The sequence below is a fragment of the Oncorhynchus keta genome, unplaced genomic scaffold (genome assembly GCF_023373465.1).
Source record: "Oncorhynchus keta strain PuntledgeMale-10-30-2019 unplaced genomic scaffold, Oket_V2 Un_contig_2845_pilon_pilon, whole genome shotgun sequence".
Lineage (NCBI taxonomy): Eukaryota > Metazoa > Chordata > Actinopteri > Salmoniformes > Salmonidae > Oncorhynchus > Oncorhynchus keta.
Genome location: NW_026286049.1, coordinates 1 through 15,056, shown reverse-complemented (window position 1 = coordinate 15,056; position 15,056 = coordinate 1). Strand labels below are relative to the sequence as shown.

Below are 15,056 nucleotides of genomic sequence, written 5' to 3'. Positions count from 1 at the left end.
TCTGACAGCTCAGTCCTCCTGTCTGACAGCTCAGTCCTCCTGTCTGACAGCTCAGTCCTCCTGTCTGACAGCTCAGTCCTCCTGTCTGACAGCTCAGTCCTCCTGTCTGACAGCTCAGTCCTCCTGTCTGACAGCTCAGTCCTCCTGTCTGACAGCTCAGTCCTCCTGTCTGACAGAGCTCAGTCCTCCTGTCTGACAGCGCTCAGTCCTCCTGTCTGACAGCGCTCAGTCCTCCTGTCTGACAGCGCTCAGTCCTCCTGTCTGACAGCGCTCAGTCCTCCTGTCTGACAGCGCTCAGTCCTCCTGTCTGACAGCGCTCAGTCCTCCTGTCTGACAGCGCTCAGTCCTCCTGTCTGACAGCGCTCAGTCCTCCTGTCTGACAGCGCTCAGTCCTCCTGTCTGACAGCTCAGTCCTCCTGTCTGACAGCTCAGTCCTCCTGTCTGACAGCTCAGTCCTCCTGTCTGACAGCTCAGTCCTCCTGTCTGACAGCTCAGTCCTCCTGTCTGACAGCTCAGTCCTCCTGTCTGACAGCTCAGTCCTCCTGTCTGACAGCTCAGTCCTCCTGTCTGACAGCTCAGTCCTCCTGTCTGACAGCTCAGTCCTCCTGTCTGACAGCTCAGTCCTCCTGTCTGACAGCTCAGTCCTCCTGTCTGACAGCTCAGTCCTCCTGTCTGACAGAGCTCAGTCCTCCTGTCTGACAGCGCTCAGTCCTCCTGTCTGACAGCGCTCAGTCCTCCTGTCTGACAGCTCAGGTCTCCTGTCTGTCAGCTCAGGTCTCCTGTCTGACAGCTCAGTCCTCCTGTCTGACAGCTCAGTCCTCCTGTCTGACAGCTCAGTCCTCCTGTCTGACAGCTCAGTCCTCCTGTCTGACAGCTCAGTCCTCCTATCTGACAGCTCAGTCCTCCTGTCTGACAGCTCAGTCCTCCTGTCTGACAGCGCTCAGTCCTCCTGTCTGACAGCGCTCAGTCCTCCTGTCTGACAGCGCTCAGTCCTCCTGTCTGACAGCGCTCAGTCCTCCTGTCTGACAGCGCTCAGTCCTCCTGTCTGACAGCGCTCAGTCCTCCTGTCTGACAGCTCAGTCCTCCTGTCTGACAGCTCAGTCCTCCTGTCTGTCAGCTCAGTCCTCCTGTCTGTCAGCTCAGTCCTCCTGTCTGTCAGCTCAGTCCTCCTGTCTGACAGCGCTCAGTCCTCCTGTCTGACAGCGCTCAGTCCTCCTGTCTGACAGCGCTCAGTCCTCCTGTCTGACAGCGCTCAGTCCTCCTGTCTGACAGCGCTCAGTCCTCCTGTCTGACAGCGCTCAGTCCTCCTGTCTGACAGCGCTCAGTCCTCCTGTCTGACAGCGCTCAGTCCTCCTGTCTGACAGCGCTCAGTCCTCCTGTCTGACAGCGCTCAGTCCTCCTGTCTGTCGGCTCAGTCCTCCTGTCTGTCGGCTCAGTCCTCCTGTCTGACGGCTCAGTCCTCCTGTCTGACGGCTCAGTCCTCCTGTCTGACGGCTCAGTCCTCCTGTCTGACGGCTCAGTCCTCCTGTCTGACGGCTCAGTCCTCCTGTCTGACGGCTCAGTCCTCCTGTCTGACGGCTCAGTCCTCCTGTCTGACGGCTCAGTCCTCCTGTCTGACGGCTCAGTCCTCCTGTCTGACGGCTCAGTCCTCCTGTCTGACGGCTCAGTCCTCCTGTCTGACGGCTCAGTCCTCCTGTCTGACGGCTCAGTCCTCCTGTCTGACGGCTCAGTCCTCCTGTCTGACGGCTCAGTCCTCCTGTCTGACGGCTCAGTCCTCCTGTCTGACGGCTCAGTCCTCCTGTCTGTCAAAGTTTGTATCTCAAACGTTTTTTCTTCAGTTTTGTATTGTGAACGCTAACACGCCTTTCCTTTTCTCTTCCCGTTTCCAGGGCGACCTCCAACAACAAAGTGTGTGATATGGTCGTTCTGGAGCTGAGCTATATCAACTCTAACCTGCAGCTGCTCATGGAACAACTGGAGGGGCTCAACAGCTCCGTGGAGGTCTACCAGAACAGCCAGTGAGTAAACGACTCCCCTTTAAACGACTCCCCTTTAAACGACTCCCCTTTAAACGGCTCCCCTTTAAACGACTCCCCTTTAAACAGCTCCCCTTTAAACGGCTCCCCTTTAAACAGCTCCCCTTTAAACAGCTCCCCTTTAAACGACTCCCCTTTAAACAGCTCCCCTTTAAACGACTCCCCTTTAAACGGCTCCCTTTCAACGGCTCCTTTCAACGGCTCCCCTTTCAACGGCTCCCCTTTCAACGGCTCCCCTTTCAACGGCTCCCCTTTCAACGGCTCCCCTTTCAACGGCTCCCCTTTCAACGGCTCCCCTTTAAACGGCTCCCCTTTAAACGGCTCCCCTTTAAACGGCTCCCCTTTAAACGGCTCCCCTTTAAACGGCTCCCCTTTAAACGGCTCCCCTTTAAACGGCTCCCCTTTAAACGGCTCCCCTTTAAACGGCTCCCCTTTAAACGGCTCCCCTTTAAACGACAACTTTTAAACGACTCCCCTTTAAACTGCAACTTTTAAACGACTCCCCTTTAAACTGCAACTTTTAAACGACTCCCCTTTAAACTGCAACTTTTAAACGACTCCCCTTTAAACTGCAACTTTTAAACGACTCCCCTTTAAACGACTCCCCTTTAAACGACTCCCCTTTAAACGGCAACTTTTAAACGACTCCCCTTTAAACGGCGCCCCTTTAAACGGCGCCCCTTTAAACAGCACCCTAAATAAAACACTGAACCTAAACACACTACAGTCAACTGGGTCTTTAAATAAAACACTGTGAACCTAAACACACTACAGTCAACTGGGCCTTTAAATAAAACACTGTGAACCTAAACACACTACAGTCAACTGGCCTTTAAATAAAACACTGAACCTAAACACACTACAGTCAACTGGGTCTTTAAATAAAACACTGTGAACCTAAACACACTACAGTCAACTGGCCTTTAAATAAAACACTGTGAACCTAAACACACTACAGTCAACTGGCCTTTAAATAAAACACTGAACCTAAACACACTACAGTCAACTGGGCCTTTAAATAAAACACTGTGAACCTAAACACACTACAGTCAACTGGCCTTTAAATAAAACACTGTGAACCTAAACACACTACAGTCAACTGGGCCTTTAAATAAAACACTGAACCTAAACACACTACAGTCAACTGGCCTTTAAATAAAACACTGAACCTAAACACACTACAGTCAACTGGGCCTTTAAATAAAACACTGAACCTAAACACACTACAGTCAACTGGCCTTTAAATAAAACACTGTGAACCTAAACACACTACAGTCAACTGGCCTTTAAATAAAACACTGAACCTAAACACACTACAGTCAACTGGGTCTTTAAATAAAACACTGTGAACCTAAACACACTACAGTCAGCTGGGCCTTTAAATAAAACACTGTGAACCTAAACACACTACAGTCAACTGGGCCTTTAAATAAAACACTGTGAACCTAAACACACTACAGTCAACTGGGCCTTTAAATAAAACACTGAACCTAAACACACTACAGTCAACTGGGCCTTTAAATAAAACACTGTGAACCTAAACACACTACAGTCAACTGGGCCTTTAAATAAAACACTGAACCTAAACACACTACAGTCAACTGGGCCTTTAAATAAAACACTGTGAACCTAAACACACTACAGTCAACTGGGCCTTTAAATAAAACACTGAACCTAAACACACTACAGTCAACTGGCCTTTAAATAAAACACTGAACCTAAACACACTACAGTCAACTGGGCCTTTAAATAAAACACTGTGAACCTAAACACACTACAGTCAACTGGGCCTTTAAATAAAACACTGAACCTAAACACACTACAGTCAACTGGGCCTTTAAATAAAACACTGAACCTAAACACACTACAGTCAACTGGGCCTTTAAATAAAACACTGAACCTAAACACACTACAGTCAACTGGGCCTTTAAATAAAACACTGAACCTAAACACACTACAGTCAACTGGGCCTTTAAATAAAACACTGAACCTAAACACACTACAGTCAACTGGCCTTTAAATAAAACACTGAACCTAAACACACTACAGTCAACTGGCCTTTAAATAAAACACTGAACCTAAACACACTACAGTCAACTGGGCCTTTAAATAAAACACTGAACCTAAACACACTACAGTCAACTGGGCCTTTAAATAAAACACTGTGAACCTAAACACACTACAGTCAACTGGCCTTTAAATAAAACACTGTGAACCTAAACACACTACAGTCAACTGGGCCTTTAAATAAAACACTGAACCTAAACACACTACAGTCAACTGGGCCTTTAAATAAAACACTGAACCTAAACACTACAGTCAACTGGCCTTTAAATAAAACACTGTGAACCTAAACACACTACAGTCAACTGGCCTTTAAATAAAACACTGTGAACCTAAACACACTACAGTCAACTGGGCCTTTAAATAAAACACTGTGAACCTAAACACACTACAGTCAACTGGGCCTTTAAATAAAACACTGAACCTAAACACACTACAGTCAACTGGCCTTTAAATAAAACACTGGACCTAAACACACTACAGTCAACTGGCCTTTAAATAAAACACTGTGAACCTAAACACACTACAGTCAACTGGGCCTTTAAATAAAACACTGTGAACCTAAACACACTACAGTCAACTGGCCTTTAAATAAAACACTGGACCTAAACACACTACAGTCAACTGGCCTTTAAATAAAACACTGTGAACCTAAACACACTACAGTCAACTGGGCCTTTAAATAAAACACTGAACCTAAACACACTACAGTCAACTGGGCCTTTAAATAAAACACTGAACCTAAACACACTACAGTCAACTGGACTTTAAATAAAACACTGAACCTAAACACACTACAGTCAACTGGGCCTTTAAATAAAACACTGTGAACCTAAACACACTACAGTCAACTGGGCCTTTAAATAAAACACTGTGAACCTAAACACACTACAGTCAACTGGGCCTTTAAATAAAACACTGAACCTAAACACACTACAGTCAACTGGGCCTTTAAATAAAACACTGAACCTAAACACACTACAGTCAACTGGGCCTTTAAATAAAACACTGTGAACCTAAACACACTACAGTCAACTGGGCCTTTAAATAAAACACTGAACCTAAACACACTACAGTCAACTGGGCCTTTAAATAAAACACTGAACCTAAACACACTACAGTCAACTGGGCCTTTAAATAAAACACTGTGAACCTAAATAAACACAATGTGCACATGTCTGTGGAATGCGGAGGGCTTTGATTAGTCTGACGGGCACCACAGCAGCTCCGAGGCTTCACATCAAAACAAAGAGCTGGTGAGAGAGAGAGCAACAGAGCGAGGAAAAGAAACCGGCCTGTCTGGTTGAGAACAGAAAACCAAAGATTATGGATGAGGAACCAGTGAGCTCCCAAGAGTTACACCCACTCATATGTCTGATGAGGAAGTTAGCGTCTTCAGTCAGCAGCTCACAGTTGTGAGATGTTTTTGTTTTCGTGTGTCTCACTATGTAGATGGGTACAGCTTGTATACACCATCTAGATGGGTACAGCTTGTAAACACCATCTAGATGGGTACAGCTTGTAAACACCATCTAGATGGGTACAGCTTGTAAACACCATCTAGATGGGTACAGCTTGTATACACCATCTAGATGGGTACAGCTTGTAAACACCATCTAGATGGGTACAGCTTGTAAACACCATCTAGATGGGTACAGCTTGTATACACCATCTAGATGGGTACAGCTTGTATACACCATCTAGATGGGTACAGCTTGTATACACCATCTAGATGGGTACAGCTTGTATACACCATCTAGATGGGTACAGCTTGTATACACCATCTAGATGGGTACAGCTTGTAAACACCATCTAGATGGGTACAGCTTGTATACACCATCTAGATGGGTACAGCTTGTAAACACCATCTAGATGGGTACAGCTTGTAAACACCATCTAGATGGGTACAGCTTGTAAACACCATCTAGATGGGTACAGCTTGTAAACACCATCTAGATGGGTACAGCTTGTATACACCATCTAGATGGGTACAGCTTGTAAACACCATCTAGATGGGTACAGCTTGTATACACCATCTAGATGGGTACAGCTTGTAAACACCATCTAGATGGGTACAGCTTGTATACACCATCTAGATGGGTACAGCTTGTAAACACCATCTAGATGGGTACAGCTTGTATACACCATCTAGATGGGTACAGCTTGTATACACCATCTAGATGGGTACAGCTTGTAAACACCATCTAGATGGGTACAGCTTGTAAACACCATCTAGATGGGTACAGCTTGTAAACACCATCTAGATGGGTACAGCTTGTAAACACCATCTAGATGGGTACAGCTTGTATACACCATCTAGATGGGTACAGCTTGTAAACACCATTGCAAATTCTCCACCTTCAACCAAGTTATTGCTGGAAATGGCCCTTTTTCAAAGCTCCTATCGCAGAATATAAAAAACACCCAACATTGAACTTAGTTGGTGCTTCCTGCTTTAGTTTTTGCTTGTAAGCAGGAATAAGGAGGACAGAATTGTGGTCAGACTTGCCAAATGGAGGGTGAGGGAGAGCTTTGTACGTGTCTCTCTCTGTGTGGAGTAAAGGTGGTCTGGTGTTGGGGGGTTTTCCCCTCTGGTTGCACATTTTAACATGCTGGTAGAAATTGGGTCAAATGGATTTGTTTCCCTGCATTAAAGTCCCCGGCCACTAGGGGCGCAGTCTCTTGATGAGCGTTTTCCTGTTTGCTTATTGCCTTATTCAGCTCATTGAGTGCGATTTTATTCCCAGCATCGGTTTGTGGTAGTAAATGGACAGCTATGGAAGAAAAAAAAAAAATATATATATATATATATATAACACCTCTAAGTAAATAGTGTAGTCTACAGCTTATCATGAGATACTCTACCTCAGGTGAGCAAAAACTCGAGATTTCCTTTAATATTAGATTTCGTGCACCAGCTGTTCTTTACAAATAGACACAGCCACCACTTGTCTTACCGGAGGCGGCTGTTCTCTGCCGGAGGCGGCTGTTCTCTCTTGCCGGAGGCGCTGTTTCTCTCTTGCCGGAGGCGGCTGTTCTCTTTGCCGGAGGCGGCTGTTCTCTCTTGCCGGAGGCGGCTGTTCTCTCTTGCCGGAGGCGGCTGTTCTCTCTTGCCGGAGGCGGCTGTTCTCTCTTGCCGGAGGCGGCTGTTCTCTCTTGCCGGAGGCGGCTGTTCTCTCTTGCCGGAGGCGGCTGTTCTCTCTTGCCGGAGGCGGCTGTTCTCTCTTGCCGGAGGCGGCTGTTCTCTCTTGCCGGAGGCGGCTGTTCTCTCTTGCCGGAGGCGGCTGTTCTCTCTTGCCGGAGGCACACACTCCTCATTTAGATACCATGTTCTCCATGACAACCAGAAACAAACAGAACATCACTCCTCATTTAGACACCATGTTCTCCATGACAACCAGAAACAAACAGAACATCACTCCTCATTTAGACACCATGTTCTCCATGACAACCAGAAACAAACAGAACATCACTCCTCATTAAGAAACCATGTTCTCCATGACAACCAGAAACAAACAGAACATCACTCCTCATTAAGACACCATGTTCTCCATGACAACCAGAAACAAACAGAACATCACTCCTCATTAAGAAACCATGTTCTCCATGACAACCAGAAACAAACAGAACATCCTGATTTGGTCAGAGGGCCCTCTCTGAGGCCCAATCAGAGCCCCTGGAGACCGGGCCCAAGCACGTTCTTAGTCGCCTGTACTCTAACACCACGATAGAACAGTGTATTCGCCAGAGAAGCTGTGCCAGGTCTTAGTCACCTGTACTCTAAACACCACTATAGAACAGTGCCAGGTCTTAGTCACCTGTACTCTAAACACCACGATAGACAGCTTAGCTTCATTCTATTCTGTAATATTACCTGACGTTGGGTAGAGACCCACGGAACAGAAGGACCCTCTCTTTTCCCCACTGCCCTCATTCTTACAGCATATTCTGCCCTTCTTCCTCAAGTCCTTTTCACTCAGACCGGATCAAACTGGTTTCAGCATGTAGGGGACAAAGGAAGGAAGGTCGCTGTTTATTTGTGACAGGCTACAGGATCTCTTGTAGAGGAAATCTGCTTAATGAGACTACTACAGGTCCTCGATGTGAGGATGTATTGGTGTTTACTGGTTAACACTACAGGTCCTCGATGTGAGGACGTATTGGTGTTTACTGGTTAACACTACAGGTCCACGATGTGAGGACGTATTGGTGTTTACTGGTTAACACTACAGGTCCACAATGTGAGGATATATTGGTGTTTACTGGTTAACACTACAGGTCCACGATGTGAGGATATATTGGTGTTTACTGGTTAACACTACAGGTCCACGATGTGAGGATGTATTGGTGTTTACTGGTTAACACTACAGGTCCACGATGTGAGGATGTATTGGTGTTTACTGGTTAACACTACAGGTCCACGATGTGAGGATGTATTGGTGTTTACTGGTTAACACTACAGGTCCATGATGTGAAGACGTATTGGTGTTTACTGGTTAACACTACAGGTCCACGATGTGAGGATGTATTGGTGTTTACTGGTTAACACTACAGGTCCTCGATGTGAGGATGTATTGGTGTTTACTGGTTAACACTACAGGTCCACGATGTGAGGATGTATTGGTGTTTACTGGTTAACACTACAGGTCCATGATGTGAGGATGTATTGGTGTTTACTGGTTAACACTACAGGTCCATGATGTGAGGATGTATTGGTGTTTACTGGTTAACACTACAGGTCCACGATGTGAGGATATATTGGTGTTTACTGGTTAACACTACAGGTCCACGATGTGAGGACGTATTGGTGTTTACTGGTTAACACTACAGGTCCTCGATGTGAGGATGTATTGGTGTTTACTGGTGAACACTACAGGTCCACGATGTGAGGATGTATTGGTGTTTACTGGTTAACACTACAGGTCCACGATGTGAGGATGTATTGGTGTTTACTGGTTAACACTACAGGTCCTCGATGTGAGGATGTATTGGTGTTTACTGGTTAACACTACAGGTCCACGATGTGAGGATGTATTGGTGTTTACTGGTTAACACTACAGGTCCACGATGTGAGGACGTATTGGTGTTTACTGGTTAACACTACAGGTCCTCGATGTGAGGATATATTGGTGTTTACTGGTTAACACTACAGGTCCACGATGTGAGGATGTATTGGAGTTTACTGGTTAACACTACAGGTCCACGATGTGAGGATATATTGGTGTTTACTGGTTAACACTACAGGTCCTCGATGTGAGGATGTATTGGTGTTTACTGGTTAACAATACAGGTCCACGATGTGAGGATATATTGGTGTTTACTGGTTAACACTACAGGTCCACGATGTGAGGATGTATTGGAGTTTACTGGTTAACACTACAGGTCCACGATGTGAGGATATATTGGTGTTTACTGGTTAACACTACAGGTCCACGATGTGAGGATATATTGGTGTTTACTGGTTAACACTTTTTACAGGTCCATGATGTGAGGATGTATTGGTGTTTACTGGTTACCACTACAGGTCCTCGATGTGAGGATGTATTGGTGTTTACTGGTTAACACTACAGGTCCACGATGTGAGGATGTATTGGTGTTTACTGGTTAACACTACAGGTCCACGATGTGAGGACGTATTGGTGTTTACTGGTTAACACTACAGGTCCTCGATGTGAGGATATATTGGTGTTTACTGGTTAACACTACAGGTCCACGATGTGAGGATGTATTGGAATTTACTGGTTAACACTACAGGTCCACGATGTGAGGATGTATTGGTGTTTACTGGTTAACACTACAGGTCCTCGATGTGAGGATGTATTGGTGTTTACTGGTTAACACTACAGGTCCATGATGTGAAGACGTATTGGTGTTTACTGGTTAACACTACAGGTCCACGATGTGAGGATGTATTGGTGTTTACTGGTTAACACTACAGGTCCTCGATGTGAGGATGTATTGGTGTTTACTGGTTAACACTACAGGTCCACGATGTGAGGATATATTGGTGTTTACTGGTTAACACTACAGGTCCACGATGTGAGGATATATTGGTGTTTACTGGGTAACACTACAGGTCCACGATGTGAGGATGTATTGGTGTTTACTGGTTAACACTACAGGTCCACGATGTGAGGATGTATTGGTGTTTACTGGTTAACACTACAGGTCCTCGATGTGAGGATGTATTGGTGTTTACTGGTTAACACTACAGGTCCACGATGTGAGGATGTATTGGTGTTTACTGGTTAACACTACAGGTCCACGATGTGAGGATGTATTGGTGTTTACTGGTTAACACTACAGGTCCACGATGTGAGGATGTACTGGTGTTTACTGGTTAACACTACAGGTCCACGATGTGAGGATGTATTGGTGTTTACTGGTTAACACTACAGGTCCACGATGTGAGGATATATTGGTGTTTACTGGTTAACACTACAGGTCCTCGATGTGAGGATATATTGGTGTTTACTGGTTAACACTACAGGTCCTCGATGTGAGGATATATTGGTGTTTACTGGTTAACACTACAGGTCCTCGATGTGAGGATATATTGGTGTTTACTGGTTAACACTACAGGTCCACGATGTGAGGATGTATTGGTGTTTACTGGTGAACACTACAGGTCCTCGATGTGAGGATGTATTGTTTTTTACTGGTTAACACTACAGGTCCATGATGTGAGGACGTATTGGTGTTTACTGGTTAACACTACAGGTCCATGATGTGAGGATGTATTGGTGTTTACTGGTTAACACTACAGGTCCACGATGTGAGGATGTATTGGTGTTTACTGGTTAACACTACAGGTCCATGATGTGAGGATGTATTGGTGTTTACTGGTTAACACTACTGGTCCACGATGTGAGGATATATTGGTGTTTACTGGTTAACACTACAGGTCCACGATGTGAGGATATATTGGTGTTTACTGGTTAACACTACAGGTCCACGATGTGAGGATGTATTGGTGTTTACTGGTTAACACTACAGGTCCATGATGTGAGGATGTATTGGTGTTTACTGGTTAACACTACAGGTCCACGATGTGAGGATATATTGGTGTTTACTGGTTAACACTACAGGTCCACGATGTGAGGATGTATTGGTGTTTACTGGTTAACACTACAGGTCCACGATGTGAGGATGTATTGGTGTTTACTGGTTAACACTACAGGTCCACGATGTGAGGATGTATTGGTGTTTACTGGTTAACACTACAGGTCCACGATGTGAGGATGTATTGGTGTTTACTGGTTAACACTACAGGTCCACGATGTGAGGATATATTGGTGTTTACTGGTTAACACTACAGGTCCTCGATGTGAGGATATATTGGTGTTTACTGGTTAACACTACAGGTCCACGATGTGAGGATATATTGGTGTTTACTGGTTAACACTACAGGTCCTCGATGTGAGGATATATTGGTGTTTACTGGTTAACACTACAGGTCCTCGATGTGAGGATATATTGGTATTTACTGGTTAACACTACAGGTCCACAATGTGAGGATACCCCTGGGTGTTTACTCTGGGTTGTAGTGTATTGTGGGGCAGTGTTGGCGTGTCTGTAGGCAAAGAGAGACTGTTGTCAGAGGGTGTTAACTCTGGCCTGCAATCTGAAGAGCAAATGTAAACTTTCTCCCACTTTAAAATGTTAATTTAGTTATGTATTGATGTCAGTGGCAGACGAAGTGAAAATGTGACTTAAATGGAAGTTCGGATTCACCCCTTAATTTGTGATATCAACTCTGAGCCTCACCGCCAACCTGTCTGTTCCATCACCTCATCAATATGTCTGTTAATGTGTGTAAAACTCTGAGCCTCACTGTTCACCACTAACATCACTGTATAACAGTTAAATATCACATGTCAACGATATCTCCTTTCCTGTTTCCAGAGAGACCTCCAGCATCCCTCTCATCCCGCTGGGTCTGAAGGAGACTAAAGAGATGGACTTCTCTGTGTCATTCAAGGTACAGACCTCCGTTTCACTACTTCTTCACTACCTGTACATTTCAGGTTCTCTTATCCAGACCGACAGTCGGGTTCTCTTATCCAGACCGACAGTCGGGTTCTCTTATCCAGACCGACAGTCAAGTTCTCTTATCCAGACCGACAGTCAGGTTCTCTTATCCAGACCGACAGTCAGGTTCTCTTATCCAGACCGACAGTCAGGTTCTCTTATCCATACCGACAGTCAGGTTCTCTTATCCAGACCGACAGTCAGGTTCTCTTATCCAGACCGACAGTCAGGTTCTCTTATCCAGACCGACAGTCAAGTTCTCTTATCCAGACCGACAGTCAGGTTCTCTTATCCAGACCGACATGCATTCAGTCAGGTTCTCTTATCCAGACCGACACAGTCAGGTTCTCTTATCCAGACAGTGGATGGTGTTTTGATGGGTTTTGATGGGTCGGTGGCTCTATAGGACATTGATGATGGTCTCCTCTCTGTTCTGGTGTGTTGACGATGGTCTCCTCTCTGTTCTGGTGTGTTGACGATGGTCTCCTCTCTGTTCTGGTGTGTTGACGATGGTCTCCTCTCTGTTCTGGTGTGTTGACGATGGTCTCCTCTCTGTTCTGGTGTGTTGACGATGGTCTCCTCTCTGTTCTGGTGTGTTGATCATGGTCTCCTCTCTCTGTTCTGGTGTGTTGACGATGGTCTCCTCTCTGTTCTGGTGTGTTGACGATGGTCTCCTCTCTGTTCTGGTGTGTTGACGATGGTCTCCTCTGTTCTGGTGTGTTGACGATGGTCTCCTCTCTGTTCTGGTGTGTTGACGATGGTCTCCTCTTTGTTCTGGTGTGTTGACGATGGTCTCCTCTCTGTTCTGGTGTGTTGACGATGGTCTCCTCTCTGTTCTGGTGTGTTGACGATGGTCTCCTCTCTGTTCTGGTGTGTTGACGATGGTCTCCTCTCTGTTCTGGTGTGCTGACGATGGTCTCCTCTCTGTTCTGGTGTGTTGACGATGGTCTCCTCTCTGTTCTGGTGTGTTGACGATGGTCTCTCTCTGTTCTGGTGTGTTGACGATGGTCTCCTCTCTCTGTTCTGGTGTGTTGACGATGGTCTCCTCTCTGTTCTGGTGTGTTGACGATGGTCTCCTCTCTGATCTGGTGTGTTGACGATGGTCTCCTCTCTGATCTGGTGTGTTGACGATGGTCTCCTCTCTGATCTGGTGTGTTGACGATGGTCTCCTCTCTGTTCTGGTGTTGACGATGGTCTCCTCTCTGTTCTGGTGTGTTGATGATGGTCTCCTCTCTGTTCTGGTGTGTTGACGATGGTCTCCCCTCTGTTCTGGTGTGTTGATGATGGTCTCCTCTCTGTTCTGGTGTGTTGACGATGGTCTCTACTCTGTTCTGGTGTGTTGACGATGGTCTCTCTGTTCTGGTGTGTTTTTCCAGGACTTCATCCTGGAGCACTACAGTGAAGATGGCTCCAGCTTCGAGGAGGAGATCGCCGACCTGATGGACCTGAGACAGGTACTTTCAACATCGGTCTCATCGAAATCTACGTTGTCAGAGTGAAACTGGGTTCTCTATGGAATCACCCACCACACAGAGAACGGTCTTGTTGTATTTTGACCCTCTTTCCCCACCCCGTACCCACAGGCCTGTCGTACCCCCAGTCGCAATGACGCCGGCATCGAGACCCTGGCCAAGTACTTCAGCCACATACCTCTACTGGAGAGCCGCTTCTTCTCCGCTACCCGCCAGATGGGCATCTTCTTTACTTGGCACGTTCCACCTCACTGTCTCCAATGCCCCGCCAATCATGGTCTGACCCAGCCCAGGGGTCCCGGTATTTATAGTATCTTCACCTCACTGTCTCCAATGCCCCGTCAATCATGGTCTGACCCAGCCCAGGGGTCCCGGTATTTATAGTATCTTCACCTCACTGTCTCCAATGCCCCGTCAATCATGGTCTGACCCAGCCCAGGGGTCCCGGTATCTATAGTATCTTCACCTGACTGTCTCCAATGCACTTTTTGCCAGTCCTGTCTGGTCCAGCGACAGTGGGTTTGTGCCCATAGGCAACGTTGTTGCTGGTGAGGACCTGCCTTACAACAGGCCTACAAGCCCTCAGTCCAGCCTCTCTCAGCCTATTGCAGACAGTTTGAGCACTGATGGAGGGTTTATACCATAGGTGATGTCTGGTGAGGACCTGCCTTACAACAGGCCTACAAGCCCTCAGTTCAGCCTCTCTCAGCATATTGTGGACAGTCTGAGCACTGATGGAGGGCCTTTCTCCAGGGGTCAACATGTCTGTCTCTCCAGGGGTCAACATGTCTGTCTCTCCAGGGGTCAACATGTCTGTCTCTCCAGGGGTCAACATGTCTGTGTCTCCAGGGTCAACATGTCTGTCTCTCCAGGGGTCAACATGTCTGTCTCTCCAGGGGTCAACATGTCTGTCTCTCCAGGGGTCAACATGTCTGTCTCCAGGGGTCAACATGTCTGTCTCAGGGGTCAACATGTCTGTCTCTCCAGGGGTCAACATGTCTGTCTCAGGGGTCAACATGTCTGTCTCTCCAGGGGTCAACATGTCTGTCTCTCCAGGGGTCAACATGGTGTTATGATTTCACTAGTGACCTCTCTGTCTGTCTCTCAAGGGTCAACATGGTGTTATGGTTCCACTCGTGACCTCTGTCTGGCTCTCCAAGGGTCAACATGGTGTTATGGTTCCACTAGTGACCTCTCTCCAGGGGTCAACATAAAAGTCTGTCTCTCAGGGGTCAACATGGTGTTATGGTTCCACTAGTGACCTCTCTCTCTCTGTCTCTCCAGGGGTCAACATGGTGTTATGGTTCCACTAGTGACCTCTCTCTCTGTCTCTCCAGGGGTCAACATGGTGTTATGGTTCCACTAGTGACCTCTCTGTCTGTCTCTCCAGGGGTCAACATGGTGTTATGATACCACTAGTGACCTCTCTCTCTGTCTCTCCAGGGGTCAACAT

At 46.6% G+C, this 15,056-nt stretch overlaps 1 protein-coding gene across 1 annotated transcript in view; it reads left to right on the top strand.

Annotated features, from left to right (window-relative positions):
* The window catches only part of LOC127923119 (rhophilin-2-like), a gene marked incomplete at its 3' end in the record, with an annotated part of 64,481 nt that extends 50,577 nt beyond the window's left edge, over positions 1–13,904 (top strand). Inside the window, exons 3-6 of the mRNA XM_052507026.1 lie at positions 1,890–2,018; positions 12,006–12,081; positions 13,508–13,585; positions 13,715–13,904. Coding sequence (XP_052362986.1) covers positions 1,890–2,018; positions 12,006–12,081; positions 13,508–13,585; positions 13,715–13,904 — 473 coding nt within the window. The remainder of the gene's footprint in view (positions 1–1,889; positions 2,019–12,005; positions 12,082–13,507; positions 13,586–13,714) is intronic.
* Positions 13,905–15,056: the final 1,152 nt, after the last annotated feature.